General features: G+C 49.7%; 1 protein-coding gene across 1 annotated transcript in view; it reads left to right on the forward strand.

Annotated features, from left to right (window-relative positions):
* The window catches only part of LOC122374095 (Down syndrome cell adhesion molecule-like protein Dscam2), a gene marked incomplete at its 5' end in the record, with an annotated part of 79031 nt that overhangs the window by 38255 nt on the left and 23403 nt on the right, over positions 1-17373 (forward strand). The window contains 5 exons of the mRNA XM_043352640.1: positions 7426-7701; positions 8402-8527; positions 11555-11695; positions 14260-14407; positions 15668-15816. Coding sequence (XP_043208575.1) covers positions 7426-7701; positions 8402-8527; positions 11555-11695; positions 14260-14407; positions 15668-15816 — 840 coding nt within the window. The remainder of the gene's footprint in view (positions 1-7425; positions 7702-8401; positions 8528-11554; positions 11696-14259; positions 14408-15667; positions 15817-17373) is intronic.

A 17373-nucleotide genomic window follows, 5' to 3' on the forward strand; every position in this document is an offset into this window, starting at 1 on the left:
AGGAGAGAGAGAGAGAGAGAGAGAGAGAGAGAGAGAGAGAGAGAGAGAGAGAGAGAGAAAGAAGAGAGAGAGAGAGAGAGGGAGAGAGAGAGGGAGGGAGAGAGAGGAGTGGGGAGGGGCTACACGACGACGACTCGTGTACCGGTCCAGCCGAGCCGGTCCTACAGGCCGATCCGTCTGAGCATAGATGGACGACCTGGGAACAACTGGGGCGGGCGTATCGGCTGCGGCAGTCGATACCTATAGGCAGCCAGGCAGCCAGGCTAAAGTTAGGGTATCTGGCAAATGGTGCTTCCAGTAAGACTGATGTTTTCCGCAAGATGTTGTTGCTGGTTTTGAATCTTGAATTTATTTTCCAACCACTCCGTCAGGTAAAGTGGATCTGTCTATCCGCGTCAGTTGTTTCTGTCCGATTTTATCGGTAAGTTGTTTGTTTTGCCGACCGTATCGTATGGTCGAGTCGGAGCCGTCCCTCAATCGACCTCAGTCACTGGGTTGCATGGTGAGCCGCATTGCTATCGCTCAGCGTCAGGTCGCATGGTGGGGATATATCCTCCGCGACATTATTTTATATGGTGAAGAGATGTTCTCCGCTTGGCTCTCAGCAGCGGGTCGTATGGTACGGCGCTGTCCCCCGGATGGTGCCGCTGGCTGGGACGGCCGCCTCCGGGCGCCGAACGCCGCTCGATCGGGTCGCATTTCAGCGGCGCGGCAACAGCCGCTGACTTATCCCGCGCCCCACTGGGGTCTGCGTATAACACGCCCTACTGGGGGGGGGCTATTCATAGCCCCCCCTCCTAACTCCGAAACTACTGGGCCGATCGTCAAAATTCAAACGGCGTCTGATAGCCCCGGAAAAACTGTCGAGCGAAACCTAATTTCATTGACCTCGAGGTCACCGATGACGTCACAGGTCAGGTCAAAGTAAAAATTATTAGCATTTTGGCTTGATCACGTTTTGGGCTCTGGCCGCCGTCTTACAGGTCAGATCAGGCTCATTTTTGGATCACACACTCGGGAACAGATGCTCTAGCTACCCTGAGGGTACCAAACTTGTACTTTGATTTTCAGGTCAAGGTCAGGTCATCACAGGTCACGAAAATATTATATCATGCGTCGGTCACGTGACACATGTTTTATGGTCCATTTATGTCAGAGATTTCGAATTTGATGTCGTCTGTGTCATCTGAGGTCATTTTGAGTCGAATTTAGCTTATGTTAGGTCACTTTCAGGTCAAAAAAGGTCAAATTTTGAAGTTAAAATTTTTCAACAAAAAGGTGTCTATTGGATGCAGTTTGAGCTCAGGAACACGATGGTGCTATTTATATTGGCGTACGATGTCAAATACGTGCTGAAAAAATTGATTTGAAAAATTAATAATTGTGAATTTTTTGCAATAATGCGTAAAACTTGGCCATTTTTGAAGATATTTAGCTAAAACTTGCTAGAGTCAGTCATATTAATGCGTTCTATCACATATATTCCGGTTTTTTCGAAAAGTCAAAAACTTTTTGAAAAAAATGTAAAAATATAAATTTTGGAGATTATTATATCAAATTTTCGAAATTTTCAAAATTTCGAAAATCCGAGATAGCAGTTTGATAGCGCAGTCAATTCTGAGTCCTCTCATGCAAAGAAATTGGATCTAGCATAAAAACTGAGCTCTTGGGAGCGATTGCCGTGGTTCAATGTTTTGCGTCGAAATCGGCCGAACATGACGTCACTCTGACGTCATTTCCGGCCGACCTATTGTAGGTACGAAGTTCAAATTTTGACACAAGGTGTCAAATTGATGCAGCCTAAGGTACTGAAAGTTTGGCGTCGATAGGTCAAGCGGTTCCGAAGTTATTGCAGAAAAACGGGAGGGGGGGCTATAAATAGCCCCCCCCCCCAGTGGGGCGCGGGTTATGGCGGCGGTTTCTCACCCAAGGTGCGTTGGAGGCCAACCGGTCGGCGACAGAACGGGCTGATTCGGCGTCCTAGGGCTATGACAGAGCGCCTCATATGTCGGCGAAATAGTTTCGCTGTTCGCCCACTCGCAGACGCAAAAGACCCTGCTCTCACTACAGAAAAAGGTTCTTATGGCCAAATTTACAGCAGTTATTAACGACGATAATTGATTGACGGATATTTTTTTTTAAACTAGGTTTGACATAAAGGTACTGGTGCACAGCCATGGCCAAATTTGGAGTCTAGGACCATCTAATTTACCTACCCTAGAACCTCCTCTACGATGGAGCCTAGGACCCAGCTGCATGCCATGTGACCAGTACTCCAGTTCCTGGAATTAATCGGACGCCTTTCAAGTGGCGCCGGCTCCCCAGTCGAGCTGTGCCGCGGCCCCCGGTGGATGCGCGCTCCTCTGAGTCTCGCCTTGATCAAGGGCAGGCCAAATTAAGTCCGAAATCTGCATATCTCATGGGAAGGCGCATGCATCTCATCGCTCGAACGTTTTCATTTGCTACGCTTCCCTGGAAGCGGAAAATTTCCAATTCTCAGTGGCTGCTCTTCCGGCGGCTGAAGGAAACGCTGGTGTCCATGCTTAGTGAAGAGTTTGTAACGGTGCTGCTGGGCGGCATGGCGGTGCACATGTGCCGTGTGAGTGACGGGTGGCTGTTACGGAGTGTAATCGTCCGCCTCGGATGACGACACCGGGTGGGCAGATGTACCGTCTCCTCTATAATGCCCGTCTGATTCCCACATGGCACTGGCTCCGTCGTCGTGCAGTACAAATTTATTTGAGAGGCTTGCAATTTCCTTACAACATATAGTCTTCACTGCTCGGGGAGGAATAGGTTCAATTGGGAAGGGATGGGATTTGTCACCGGCTGATGGAATTGCTTGGCTTTAAACCCCAGGGCAAGGCCTTCCCATGTTCCCATCCATTTCGTATCCGTTCGATGCCAAGGGCTCTATCCCATCAGAGAAATAAAATGCAATTCGAGCATGAGTGTCTAGCTCCCACTGGTCCTTAATATAGCCATTCATTACTCCCTTTCACCCGCACACGCGTCATTGATTCGGTCATGCATACATCTACGAAAAACATTCGGCTAGACAAACCGACCCTCCCGTTTCCATCTAATCCCTCCAGTGGCGCTGAATTGGCATAGTTATATCCCGAGGTGAGTTTATGCCCTGTTCGATACCTATGTGCGTATAATGAGGTATTAGCCCCTTTAAGTCCCTGAATTCTAAGCAAATTGGCACTGGGTGTCCTTCTGACCCCATTTACGTTATTACTCTCTTCCGTTGAAGCTACGTTTCTCATGCGCTCCCGGCCACTGCCTGCTCTTCAATCACGTGCACTGCCACAGTGCACATATTTCCATCGACTACCTCACTCTCGCTCGCGCGCACTGCCACAGTGCGGATAATTTCGCCCAAGCTCAAAGGAAACAGCGGTTGTACGCACCTCTTCCGGTCTGTCGACTCGGTGTTGTGGGTGGTCCGGTTGTGCCTCAGTTGAGGGATAAGTTCCTAAATGATAATACTCTCGGCGGAGCCACTCCGCATAACAACTCTACATGTCCATCGATCACCTCCCTCTCTCGCGCGCGCACTGCCACAGTGCGGATAATTTCGCCCCAGCTCAAAGGAAACAACGGTTGTACGCACCTCTGCCGGTCTGTCGACTCGGTGTTGTGGGTGGTCCGGTTGTGCTTCAGTTGAGGGAAAAGTTCCTAAATGATAATACTCTCGGCAGAGCCCTCCGCGAAACTATAACTCTGTGCTTCTACTGAACACCTCGGCGGAGCCACTCCGCGAAACCATAACTCTGTGTTTCTTCACCTCGGCGGAGCCACTCCGCGACACTATAACTCGGCAACCTTGCCCTCGTTCATCGCCCTTACGCTCTCACATATTAGCCCTAGCCCTTCAAAGCCCGGTCGACACGGACGGCTAGCCGCTCGGTGCCTTTGCTATATTTCATGGGAATACGCAGTAGAATTCATCGAGTCACGGAATACTCATTTTCCATCTCGCAGTGATCGACGGCGTCAGCAGAGTCAAAACGGGCACAGGGGCCCGGCTCGAACCAGCCTCTTTCCGGCTAGTTGGATTGCTTCGGTTTTTATTCTACTTTGTTGTATGGTTTAGTCCAATCGCGTCGATATATGGTACAATCATTGGGAGCAAGATAGAGAATACAGCAAAGCGAGAGAGAGAGAGAGAGAGAGAGAGAGAGAGAGAGAGAGAGAGAGAGAGAGAGAGAGAGAGAGAGAGAGAGAGAGAGAGAGAGAGAGAGAGAGAGAGAGAGAGAGAGAGAGCGAGAGTGAGAGTGAGAGCGCGAGAGAGGGAGACAGAGGGGGAGACAGAGAGAGAGAGAGAGAGAGAGAGAGAGAGAGAGAGAGAGAGAGAGAGAGAGAGAGAGAGAGAGAGAGAGAGAGAGAGGGAGGGAGAGAGAGAGAGAGAGGGAGAGAGAGAGGGAGACTGGATTACGAGAACACTGTTATGGGTTGGTCCATTTCGATGTTTCCCCGTACTCGCTCATATTTGGCCAGGTATTCACGTCCGTTAGGTAAATGTCGCCCTTATCGCCCTTGGCATCACTCCTGATCTTTCTTACACGCATGCCGCTAAACTTTCAGGGTTTTTATTCACGCAATACACCTCAGAGTAAAAATAAACCAAATTCAAGCGCAAACTTCACGATTTACCAGACGCGCCCTCGCTTCGATTTTTGTTTCAAACAGAAATAACATCGCGCTATCTGTTACCCAAATCTACACACCCGCGCAGCAAACCTTCCCATCGCGCAACATAATTCGTCACTTCCGACCAGCCCTGACGCAATGATTCGACAGCGATTCAATTAAAAACTGGGCCCCCAAGTCCTATTGAACTACCCAATAAATTAACCCAATCAATCAATTATAAATATTCACGTCTTCACGCTTTGTCTCCCCCCCCCCAAAAAAAAGAAGCTTACATGGTGTTGCCGTTACGCCTAATCCTCACGCTCAGCCCGAGAAAGGTAGCCCTGAACCATCAGCCGGTTGGTGCAAATCACGGAGTGAATATATGAGGGACGGGAGCTGAATGGTTGCATGTTGGCAAGGATTGAGCAGACTTCCTTTCTGTGGCAATTCTTACTTGAACGGCGTTGTTGACCAAGCCGGTCACCGAGTGGTCGATGATGATAGCAGTTTGTTCGTTGTCGATGGCTGAGAGCGTGCACTTTCCTCGATCCAGCTCTCGATCACTGTCGTTCTGGATCTTCCCTCGTCAGCTGCTGCCCGTCGCGCTCCTCCCGTCGTACTCCATCCTCCGTGCACTGCCGTGTCCTCTGCGCTCCGCCCAGCCGGACTCGATGCTCCGGCCACTCCGGTGTCCTGTGCACTCCTCGATCGGACTAGATGCTCCGTGCACTCCGGTGCCCTGTGCACTCCTCGGTACCTCCTCCATGACTGCCTCGTTCCTTTATACCCAGATTACTATCGCGTTGGTGTTCCAGGTGTGATAAGCATGGCTAGATATTCGTCGGTGTGGCGTGATAGGCCTAGTATCTTTATCTGTATGATGACTCATGAGTGGCATCGGTCCTGGTTATTGACTTTCTTCCAGCTGGTTGCAATTGGGCCGGGTGCAGTGCTTATCACTTTTGCTATCTTCTTGCCATCTGTCGTGCAAACCTTTGTTCTGCTGGGGAGCTGAGGTACACTGTCCGGCGTCGGCGCTTTATTGCTTGGTTTGGTTGTAATCACGATATCTCGGGTATGTATGGTCCGCCATGGTCATTGAACTTCCCGGCTGTTCCTGTTTTGGCCGAACGCTTGTGATATTAGCGAATTCGTCAGTTATTACTCTGTTTGCTGGACGCCCATTTGTCCCAGCTGCTGCCGTCCGGTATCAGAAGTCCCCGACCGTCGGCGTCGCTGCTCGTCAGGTGAATGCCAGATATGGGCATTGGCGTGTCCCACTCTCGGCACGGAACATCTGCTCTTCTGGACGTACATATTTGCACCTCCGATTCCGCAGGGAGGGTGACTGGGACTTTTGGTTAGCATCTGTCGGCGGCTGATAACTTCGTCGGCGTGAGTGTAATTTTGATGGCTTGACGCCTTCTATTTGCGGCACTTGCGGCATGATACGGCCCGAGGGGTCCCTGCGTCAGCTGTTTCTTGTTTGACATGCTCACACCGGTGTCGATCCACTAGGTCGAGGCGGTGCCGGTGGCGATATCCCAGGCGCAGGTGCAGAGGGCTGGCGCACAGGATGTCGGCCGATTGCGCTTTGGAGAGATAAAGTTCCGTTATGAGCTTTTCCTGTAGATGCGGGCGGGGAGGCGGCAGTGTTTACACCTCTGCAGTGCCAGGTGTAGCCCGTTTTTGACGTGGCCACCCAATTGGCGTGCGACCGATAAGAGGGGTCGGCGCTACGTCGGGTCCAGGTGGGGTAGGCCATCTGCCGCCTGCGCCCTGTTGACCCGCGTTATCCATGAAGGTGTCGGGAATTGAAGCGCCGTTCTTCTCAGATGATTTCACTTTTGCGTGTTTGGCTTTTAGTCTCACACCAATATGCATGCCTTATGATTCTGTCAATTCCTGTAAGCTGTGATTCGAAAAAATGTGGCTTCCGTCACAAGTTCATTATCTATGCATTTTCAGCAATAATCGACGACCAAGGTGATAAGATAAGAATAGTAATGGTCCTCTCCGTGGCCTAGTGGATGAGCCGTCCGTCTCCTAACTCGGTGGCAGTGAGTTCGTGGCCGGAGGGCTCCACGTCGTTTGACCCGCGTTACTAGATTCAGCCAACTGGCAACTGGCAAAAAAGGGCCACGGGAGGACCGTGCCACCATCTACCTAAGCTCTTTCGATTCAAATTATCACCGGTGAACCGGGCGCGGGTGAGGTCGCGTGGTGGCTCCGTGGTGTCATTTGCAACTAACTAGTACCTATGCTGCTTAGCGGGGCACCATGACCCACACTCCACAGCCACCCATTCAACCATTCGGACAAAATTTCTTAAGAAGTTGTCTTCTCGTACTGGCATTGATAACCACGGAGAAAGATCCAACGTTGAAATTGAAAGAGCGCGATTCATTTTGAGATGTTGATCTTTACTTAAATACTTGTGATCCGAATGCTGCTGGGAAGACTGTTAAGAGCATATTGATTATGCTTAACTTATTTTAAACGATCATCACAATACGCGAAGTCTCGCCATCGAAAAAATTTCAGTGCAGAACTTTCAGAGCACGAACAACATCCGCAGATAAAGGTGCCAAACATTGCTAAAAAGCTGTATTTAAGTTGTGTTTAAAGAATATTTTTGAGCCATCGTGGCTATGATTTGCAAATAATGGCGTCTAAAGATAATGAGTATTTTCAACAGTAGCTCAGTTAAAGCATAAACATCTCTAAGTTCCCTGTATTATTCTTCTCTGACACTCTGACACTGGGGACCTCCGCCGGCAGTGGGTCCCAAGGTGTCGCCGTTCACCTTCACAACTGGACTGCGCGCCGGTGACCGCGAGTCGGTCAAGTGCGTGGTGACCCGCGGCGACTCGCCACTGACCTTGACCTGGGTCAAGGACGGCGAGCCGCTCTCGGAGCCCAACGTCACCGCCGTCAACGAGTTCACCAGCATCCTCAGCTTCAGCAGCCTGCGCAGAGAACACTCGGGAAACTACACGTGCGCGGCGAAAAACGGCGCTGGAGAGGCGAGCTATAGCGCTCTGCTCACTGTATCAGGTGAGTTCTGAACCATGGGTCAAGCTCACCATCTCAGGTGAGTGGAAGTCCCTTACCCACTAGCTCAACTGAAGTTCAATTTCTCTGTCACGGTCAGACGAACTTTCAGTTCCAAGCTCAGGTGAGCTTCACTTTCTCACTCAACCTTTGGGGCGAATTACAGTACCTCACTCACCTTCCGGTGAGTCTCCACGCGCCGCTCACCGTCCCAGGTGAGCGCGCACGGAAATAGAGTCATAAAGCCGAGTCAATGAGCCCGGCTGGAGAATTAGTCGTCCCCCCACGACCCCTCCGGTGCTTGTGACGCACCGGCTGAAAACTAAAACCGTTCCTCTCCGGCCGTAAAGCGGCCTCTGACGTAACAGGCCGGGAACCCTGGCCGACGCACAAGTTAGAGACGTGTTTAAATTGGCTGGTTTACGATAGATTAAAGGATTCCGGGGACCGACAACTTTCCGACTACTACACGATGGCTTCTAGAGATGAGATGGCTGTGTAGGTACGGATTTGTATGTTTTTGACATGTGCCCCCGGCCCACGCTTTTAGCGTGTGTATGATATTTGTTTTTGTTTTGTTGGGTTAGGCCCTTTCGGTCCGTGTGTGTATGATATCTCACTCCGACTATATATGTAGGTGAAGAATTAGTAGCCCCATAGACAAAGTATGACCTCTGACCTCTAATCTGTGCTGTGCCGCCAGTGGCGCCGTTCTGGGTGTTCGAGCCGGAGGACGTGGACCTGGTGCGCGGTCAGGGCGCCGAGGTCAAGTGCTGGGCAGACGGCTACCCTCCGCCGGCCGTGACCTGGTCCCGGCCCGGGGCAGATGGTGAGTCTCCTCCCCTGCAGCCGGCCATCGGAGCCGCCCGGCCCTGCCGTTTTACTATCGCCAACTTGGCCGTCCTATTTTCTCGCTTGAAAGTGGAAAACCATGAGAGCAAACAATCTTTTAGCCGTTATGTTTCGGACGTCTCATCAAAGACAGATCTCTGGGTACTTGCCCGTTCCGCCATTTTGCGACTGCGGCTGGCTCGAGGCGGCGAATGCTTTTATAGCCGGGGATCCTGCCACCAATGACCTAAACATTGGAGACCAGCCAGGGCATCCGCATGACACAGGAGGCGACGACACAATATTGTCGCGACGAGCGAATCGACCCAGACGTCACGTCTGCGGATCGCGCCATCGTTGGATCTCTCTCGCAGTGTCTTCCTTTGATTGATTTTAATTGTATTTTGTTTATTGTTGTTTGATATCCCTCTTATGGACCGTCTTGTATTCCATATCTTGTAACGAGATTCTAAGCAAACAGAACATACCTTATGACAGCCACAAATGCATTTACGTAAAAATCGCATTTTTTAGATTGACGAAGAAATGGACGGCAGGAAATTGAATATAAGTAACTTGGAATATATGTTGTATAATTCAGAAAACGATATACCTATCTGGCGGCGGGCAGGATGATGTCATTTCTGGTGATTGAGAAAGTTAGATGGGCGGCATTCGTTCATGTGACACAGGCTGACACAGCTTCTGAAATATCCCAGTTCCGAATCTCCTTAGGACGTCAGTGGTGATGGTTCCATCAAGATTCACAGTTCACACCGTTTTCAGGAACAAACTGCAATCTCGCTAAATTGGTTGAATCCTACGCTATTTCATCCATCATTAATTCATTCATGGTTGAAAAATGCGAAACACTATTCATAGACTACGTACACACCACAGGATGTCGTGGTTTCATACTTTTCTACTTATCCACCCACATTTCCTACCTATGTAGGATGCAAGGATGTATGTAGGATGTATGTAGTATGCAAACCACACCCAACCACACCTATGCACTCGGAGCGGAAGTGGGCAGCCAAATATCATCTCGGCAATGTTTTGCTACCCTGCCTCCTTTCAACACACACATTGTGACGCGCCGCCCACGCCTCGCCAATCTGTGTGTGCCGCGCCTCGTTCGCCGCAGATGCCGCTGATTGCGCCGCAATCGTCCTGTCACGGACAGCCCTCGCCGGGAGGGAGAGGGCTGACCGTGCGCGCCCCGCGGGGCCGAACAACCAGGCCCCGTCGGTCTGTCGGTCGGTCGGTTGGTCGGTCCAGCGAACCAGTGGAGCGGCGGTGGTTGACAGCGGCCACCCGGTCAGCACAGGCTGTCGCAGCCGCCCCGCCGCGACCGACCATCTTTTTGTCGGCGCGGCCGGAGCGGCTGGATGCGCCAGCAGCGGTCGAGCTGGATGGCTCTCGTTACTTCGAATTATTTCCACGTCAACTGCGGCGAACGCCCTGCCATCTACCGGTCAGTCGAGCAGACCTCGGCTGCTCGTTATGGGCAATTAGGGGCCGCCGAGAAAGTAATGGCGCGTGAGTAATATTAATTGCATTCGCTGGCTTACATTAATTTTAAGTTTGTGTTACACTCGCGCAATTTGAATGTGATCAGCAATGTGAGCGGTCACGGTCATGCTGTGCTGGTTCCGATATGTAGCTGCACGCATTACACACACTGGATTGACGTTTGATCGAGACGGAAAATCGACCATCTTGAGAGGGAGAGAGACACTTGATCATGGAAGTCATTGAGATGAGAAATGTATTTTTAAACAAGCTGATATTGCATAACCAACGATAAAACGTCGCTGAAGATACAAATCTTGAAAGACTCCTTTGCCTATATTCTGGAAGATTGGTGAGCAAGGGAGTGACGAGAATTTTCAATCGTTTCATCCTTGGAAAAACATTTAAAATTGTTTTCCTGAACCCATCACCATGCCAATTTAGCTTTAAACATCTATCGTATAGGTTGAACAATGAGCATTGGAGTATTGACTACTGTGGGTCACGCTACGTGGCTCTAAAGCAATTTCGCTTTCAGGATAGGTGAGCTTCACATCAAAATAGAAGTAACCCAGTATCGGGAATCCTAAGATAATATTTAAAGCCTATCACCAAACACTTTTAAACCATACTTTTTTTTTACTTTTCTATTTTTATTACCGAGAAAGCTTGAAAAGTTTGAAAAGAAAGCAACAGTTTCCTTCAGTAAGTTACATGTTACATATTGGACAGACATCCCAATAACAGCTTCCATAAATTGCCATAACACTTCAGCTCCTGCTGGTATTTTCATGTATCATCTAGCGCCGCGTATCAGAAACTGGGGAAAATACCTCGACCGAGAGGAAAGCAATCCGATATTGGGACCTTTATCAGCATTTTCCACTAGAAAATGCCACCCTTCATCGGCTTAGCTGTTATTAGAACTCTTACTTACGACTGTTGAGCCGACACCTAGCTGGATTATTGCGAGACGCTGAACAAATGGTCCATCGAATCCTACTTGCTCTATGAAAACACCCACTGAGAGCTGCGTCGATTAATCTTTTACGGACCGCTGCAGTGCTTCGGTCCAGTGGCGTCATTTGCAGGCTGAACACAAAAATTAGGGTCACCAGCATGTGCTGTCGGCATGCCAATGGCCCTCCATAAATCAGGTGATCATTGTGAAAAAGGACAATGAGTAGGCAGAAAGAAGAAAAGAATGTGATATAAACGAGCCGTTCAACTTTGGAAAATTTGGTGGTCTGAGCATAAGTCATCATCATCATCATCATTAAGTAGTTGCTTGGAAGATTATGACAGGAAAAAGCTTTCATTTGGGAAGAAAACCAGGAAACTCAACGGGAGAAATCCATTCGTTTCTGAACTATAGTGGGCGTATGTTTCACGCAAATATTTCACGAATGTGCACCGTTGCCGGAGCTGGAAATGCTGAAGATGTATCGTCTGGAACCTGTCCAATCACTGGATGGTAACCGTAACTGATGGTGGCTGTGACATTCGACAGGTGTTGGGACTGACCTGCCTCAGAGGAACGGCACGCTGCTACTGACAGATATCAACGGCACACATTCTGGCGCCTACATGTGCCAGGCGGTCAACGGCGTGTCGCCACGGCTCATGAAGACTATTCAGATCAGGGTTAGAGGTGAGTGAGAGTTTATGAGAAGCGAGGTAGATGTGGGAGGAACTTGTAAGTTCCAAAACAAGTGAGAAAAGTTCAGTGCACAGTACACACCCATGCCCTTGACCACCATTTCGAAAATTCAAATTACATTATTTATTTATCAGGAAAATAAATGAAAAAAAAACGCTATCATATATTGCTGTCAGGCGTCATAGTAACACGTCATTGTAACCCTTTTCAGTTGGGCTCTGTTAGAGCTCATTATGTGCAGCGGGCTCGTTATAATGCATGCATAATGACAACCAAGGGAAATAATAGATTCATGATTCACAACTCAGCTCGGCAACTATACCATGTGTTTTGCCAGTACCGATCAAAGTCCGGTCCGGCCAGGAGCACACTCTTGTGGCACCTGATCCCTCCCTACCCGTCACCCTCGCGGTTCAGTCCTCAGTGTTCCCCGTCGCCGTCCAGTCCACCGGTTTGGCCCATATCGGGAGGCCCATGGCGTGCCCTGCGGCCATCACCACCGTAACATCTCACCTAAGGTGGCTATTTTCTGACGCTAACGACAATTTGTTATGATTGACGCCCATTCTGATCGCAAACATTATCTATATTTATTTATTGTCGATGAATCTATTCCACCATGTGTTGTCAGCGGATGAGGACGTTGCATGGCTTTCGCCGAAACTATTCTACCGAAACGGCACTTATTCAAATTACCGATCGCATCCATCGGGCCATGGATCAGGGTCATATCTGTCTTCTTGTCTTGTTAGACCTGAGTAAATGTTTTGATGTTGTGAATCACGCCAAATTGCTTCAAAAACTTGAACTTTATGGAGTGAACACTGAGTGGTTCCAAAGTTATCTTTCGGATCATTTTCAATACGTTCGAATGAGCTCGCCACAGAACGAACAGGTGACCTCCAAACCGATGAGAAACCCGATTGGAGTGTACCAAGGTACCTCGCTCGGACCTTTGTTGTACACCGTGTACTCGAACGACATCAGTTTGTACGTAGAGAGCGAGGTGACCATCGTTCAATACGCTGATGATACTCAGCTCCTCGTTACGGGCAGAAAAAGTGACATCGCATCACTGGTTCATCGCATGGAGTGTGCACTAAACACCCTGCATCGCTGGTTTATGCAAAATTCCTTGAAACTGAACTCCAGCAAGACGCAGCTTATAGTTTTGGGTACGCGCCAAATGTTACGAGGTGTTCCGCCTGTTACCCTTACCGTGAGCGGCAGTACCATCCACGAGAGTGATCGCGTCAAAAACTTGGGCGTGGTGATGGACCGCACGCTGTCTTACGAGTACCATATAGATCAGCTTGTCGGACGATGCACTGGTCTTCTTATAGGTCTTAGTCATGCCAGATATAGACTACCGAAAGAGACTCTCATCACTATTGTCAACGCATTGGTTCTGTCAACCGTGAGATATTGTATCAGTGTCTATGGTACTGCGGTCGCCAAAAACATGTCTCGTGTTCAAAAGGTGATTAACTTCGGTGCACGAGTTATCACGGGGCGGCGCAAGCATGACCGCGTGAGTGACGCACTTAGAACTCTCACCTGGCTCCCGGCTCGTGAACTGGTCACTTACCACACTCTGTGCCTACTCAAGCGCATGTTGGTGACCGGCGCTCCTCAGGATATCGCCGAGCAGATCTCCACAGTAGGAGAGGGGAGAGAGCGCAACACACGGCAGGACGCAGACCTGCCGTGGACTCTTCCACGGATAAGATCCGAATCCGGCCGAAGGAGATTTTTGTACCGTGCTGTGTCGGCTTTCAATGCCCTGCCTCTCGCTGTCAGGGAGCAACCACCGGGCGCTTTTAAAAGGAATGTGAAACGGCGTCTGGGCCAATTTTAGAAAGTATGCGTGCTTGTGGGCTATGTATTTTTTATGTGTGCTTGATTGCGTCACCATCCCCTTGTATTTACTTTTTCACCTCCTATGACACGAACTCAAGAATAGCCATGTTGTATGGATGAGTTCTTAAGTGTTCAATAAACAATAATAATAAACAATAACATGAACGCGGCTGACGATTATTTCGCTTGCAGCTAAGCTTATGAGAGCACTTAGAGAAATTAGGTTCCTAAAACGAGCAATTCTTTGATAAACGTGAACTTAACTTTGTGCTTAAAGTTTTACTATTCATGCAGCTCATATGAATCCAGGAGTGCATTAGACAGCAGCGTTAACGAGGAAGGATAACATCTGGATTTACCAGTAGCCAAATAAACTGAAAGTCTTTGAAAAACTTGATTGTGATCAAATTACCCGAGTCTGATCTCAATTCTGCAACTTGTATCCTGGCCGCAGTCTGCTGCAACTGAGATCTCCATTATTTCGGTCTATTCTTATACCTAAAACGTCAATCATAGCAAGCTCCAAGATCGTTAGCTAGGACCGTATCATGTAATGTTTTAGGAGAGCTGTACAAAGCGTTATCCCATTTAAGCGTTATCCATATCCCATTTTGAAATCCGATCACGTCAAACCGCGAGTATTTGCCCTGTGTCGCTGTCTGTCGTCTGAGCCTCGGCGTCACCCTGTTTCCCAGTGCCGCCTCAGGTCAAGGTCACACCTGCCAGCGTCAGGGTCGTCCAAGGTCAGCCGGTCGAGGTGCGCTGTGACGTCATCGGTGACCGACCAATGGCCGTGACCTGGATGAGGGCGGGTCGCGACCTGGCCCTCGCCAGCGACCACAGGTAGGTAGCACGTAGAGGGACGTGTCAGCGCCAGGACTGTGCTGGCCTGTTGTGTTAGCATCGATCGTGCTAATTGTTCGTAACAGGGTTAGTGGAGGTTGACGTAAGACCAATATTCAGAGCGGTACCGATTACCTCCAGCCTATAGGCCAACCAATTATGCGTGTGCCGGCGACCGTTCTGCTGGCGTGCTGCCTCTCAATGACACGCTGCCGCCGACCCGCTTTCCACTGTTCAGCGTCGTATGGGGATGACAGATGCGCTCATCATGTTAGGGCTCAACCCTGCCAAAATAGGCCATTCACCAGTGCAAACACGCAGTGGCGCAGCGGCTAGAGCCACACAGCCGAGGACAATAACAAAGTAATGAAATCATTTGTTGACAGGAGCAAAAGATGCTACTCCATCATTGTAAGATAGCTGTGTAGATAAAATTTGGTCATCTCTTGATGTGTTGGACGTTTCATTTATCCACCGTAGTTATTATTATTTACATTTTAATATGAATACAAATTTCTATAGGAGCCCATACTCTGCATCTGATTGGTCTAATGCATTCGTGAGTCAGTGCATGCTTTTTTATAAGAAATGTCATGTCCCATGTTGGTTGGTATGGCCAGTTTGCGCCAGCACCTGGGCTGGTAGACTGTACCGCACGACACACGTGCTCTGCGGTACAGTCTACGTCACACCACCTGCGCTGGTATACTGTACCGCAAGGCACGATCGCCGCCCTGCTCGACAGGTCTAATCAACGGCATCTTGCCGGCTGAAAGCAGGCGGTGCGCTGGTTTCAACTACCAGCCTACGCGCAAAACATATTTTCATTCCTCAAAGTATTTGGATGCTTGCGATATCTTCCCAAATCTACCCGGTGGCGGTATCATACAAGATAGGTACTTGCGATATCTCCCCAAAATATGTGCTCTCCGCGACTTTACCTGGAAACCCGTCAGCGAATTGGACGGTGAACTTTTTGTTCAAACACTGGCCGAAATGGCTGCAATGGTTTCCATTTTCCTCCGATCAATGCGCCGCTGCGGCTCAGAGTTTAAAATGAAACCCTTCGCCGGCGTTCGAATGACATTTTCCGAATGCAATTTGCAACATCTGGCGCCGGCTGTCGCATTACAGCGCATTTACGATCACCGATACTAAATAAGATTTGCAGGGGCGCATCCGTTTCTGTCGTGCTTGATACGACGGCAGGTCGATCCCCGGTGTGGTGCCCTCGGTCACGTCGCGTTCGCTCGGCCGCAGGCTGGCCGTTCTGGAGGAGAGCTCCGGCGAAATGTCCACCAAGCTGCTGCGATTCTCCGAGACTCTCATCAGCGACAGTGGCCAGTACATCTGTGCCGCCGAGAACGACTTCGGGCGCGCCCATCTGTACGCATTTCTCACTGTCAAAGGTATGCTGACGACGGGTCGCTCCCGCCCCGCCCCGACCCACCACCCTGTGACTTACTGCCCTGCCGACTGGATAAATCTACACACATCCCGGCTGAGCTCATCCATCGAATCGAAACTGATTTATAGTCTTCTCCGCCACGGCGGAGCGAGATAAACCTCAGCCATAACAGGACCATCATCAGAGGCGCGGTCGGTTCGGCGGCGGACGGCGGGCCGACCGCGCTGTGGCGACTGGTGCCGACACCTCCAGGCGCGCAGTGCCGGCGGCCGGCGGCTGATTTACGCCCGAGAATTAGGTCCGCCGGGACGGGCGGCCGCCGCCGAATTGATGGCCGTCGGATGACATTCGTATCGATTGTCGTGTCCACGTGGCCTCCCCGCCGGCAGATGGTACTCCCCGATGGCCCGCTCTCCTGATCACTCCGCTGCTCCTGCTGGGTTCTCCTCTCCTTCCCTGTAGAGGCATCCAACGTCAATGACGAGTGGTGGGGCTCAGGACCGCGACGATGCATATTCCAGTAAAACATAGCCTAGATGTTGGCCTGACCTGGCTTCAGTGAGTCTCCGAATGGCCACAAAGGCTGTGGAAGACCTATTACATTCCACCATGACGTTCTCAAAGAGCACTCACTATTCCAGCACCATCCTTCATCACCATTTTACTTTTCCAACGCGCATCTTATTAATTTGATACGCATCATTTTGTCCATCCATTTTTTCGTTATTGAATACTAGGGTTATCAGCAACTGAGCTACGACAGTAATTTCATTGTTTGATTTTTCTGGAGCAAAAATATGCTTATGGACATTTCAAAGTCACCCGCTCTTAAGCAATATACGTCATTTCCGCCGCTCGAGCGCTGAAGTATGACAAGCTTATAACTTCGCCGATCCTTGTATAAGACGTCGCTAAAAGTACCGAAGAACCCGGTGCTATAATCTCCACTGGCTATCCGCTGCCGCTGTCGCCATCGGAGCGTGGTCAGATTCAATCAGACAATGTCGTGAGCAGGGGCGCTGAGCCCCAGATTATAGCTGATTCCATCCCAGAGGCCAGTCAGGGTCACTGTTGCTGTAATGGGGATAGCGCACGTGGCAGATCACAAATAACGTGCTGCCGGATCATACATGGTGTTTGGACAGATCGAACACTTTTTGCAGCCATACGATGAGGCTGGCCACTAATTTAACGATATTCGATGCTTTTGTATATAAGGATATTTCACACCATCTGAGTCAGAGATGTGCTTTGAAAATGCAATGCTCTGCTTTATGTCTTTGTTTTCGGGTGATAAAGGACGCTATCGTTCTCTAAGCCTTGTATTAACGACCATATTTATTTTGTGTAACTCACAGCCCTATGATTTAACAGTCCTTATACACTCACAACTGCTTGAGGCGGACACAGCTTGATGTGATTTGTCCTGACAACGTTCCCTCGTAACTGTCTACAGGCACTCCATCGTGACATGATCTTTTCGAAGAGCTGCATTGTTGTCGGGCCTGTAATGAGTGTTTGTCATTTTTATCTAATGTATACGAGGATGTAAGTCATT

This window comes from Amphibalanus amphitrite, unplaced genomic scaffold, assembly GCF_019059575.1.
Source record: "Amphibalanus amphitrite isolate SeventyFive unplaced genomic scaffold, NRLGWU_Aamphi_draft 001603F_arrow, whole genome shotgun sequence".
Lineage (NCBI taxonomy): Eukaryota > Metazoa > Arthropoda > Thecostraca > Balanomorpha > Balanidae > Amphibalanus > Amphibalanus amphitrite.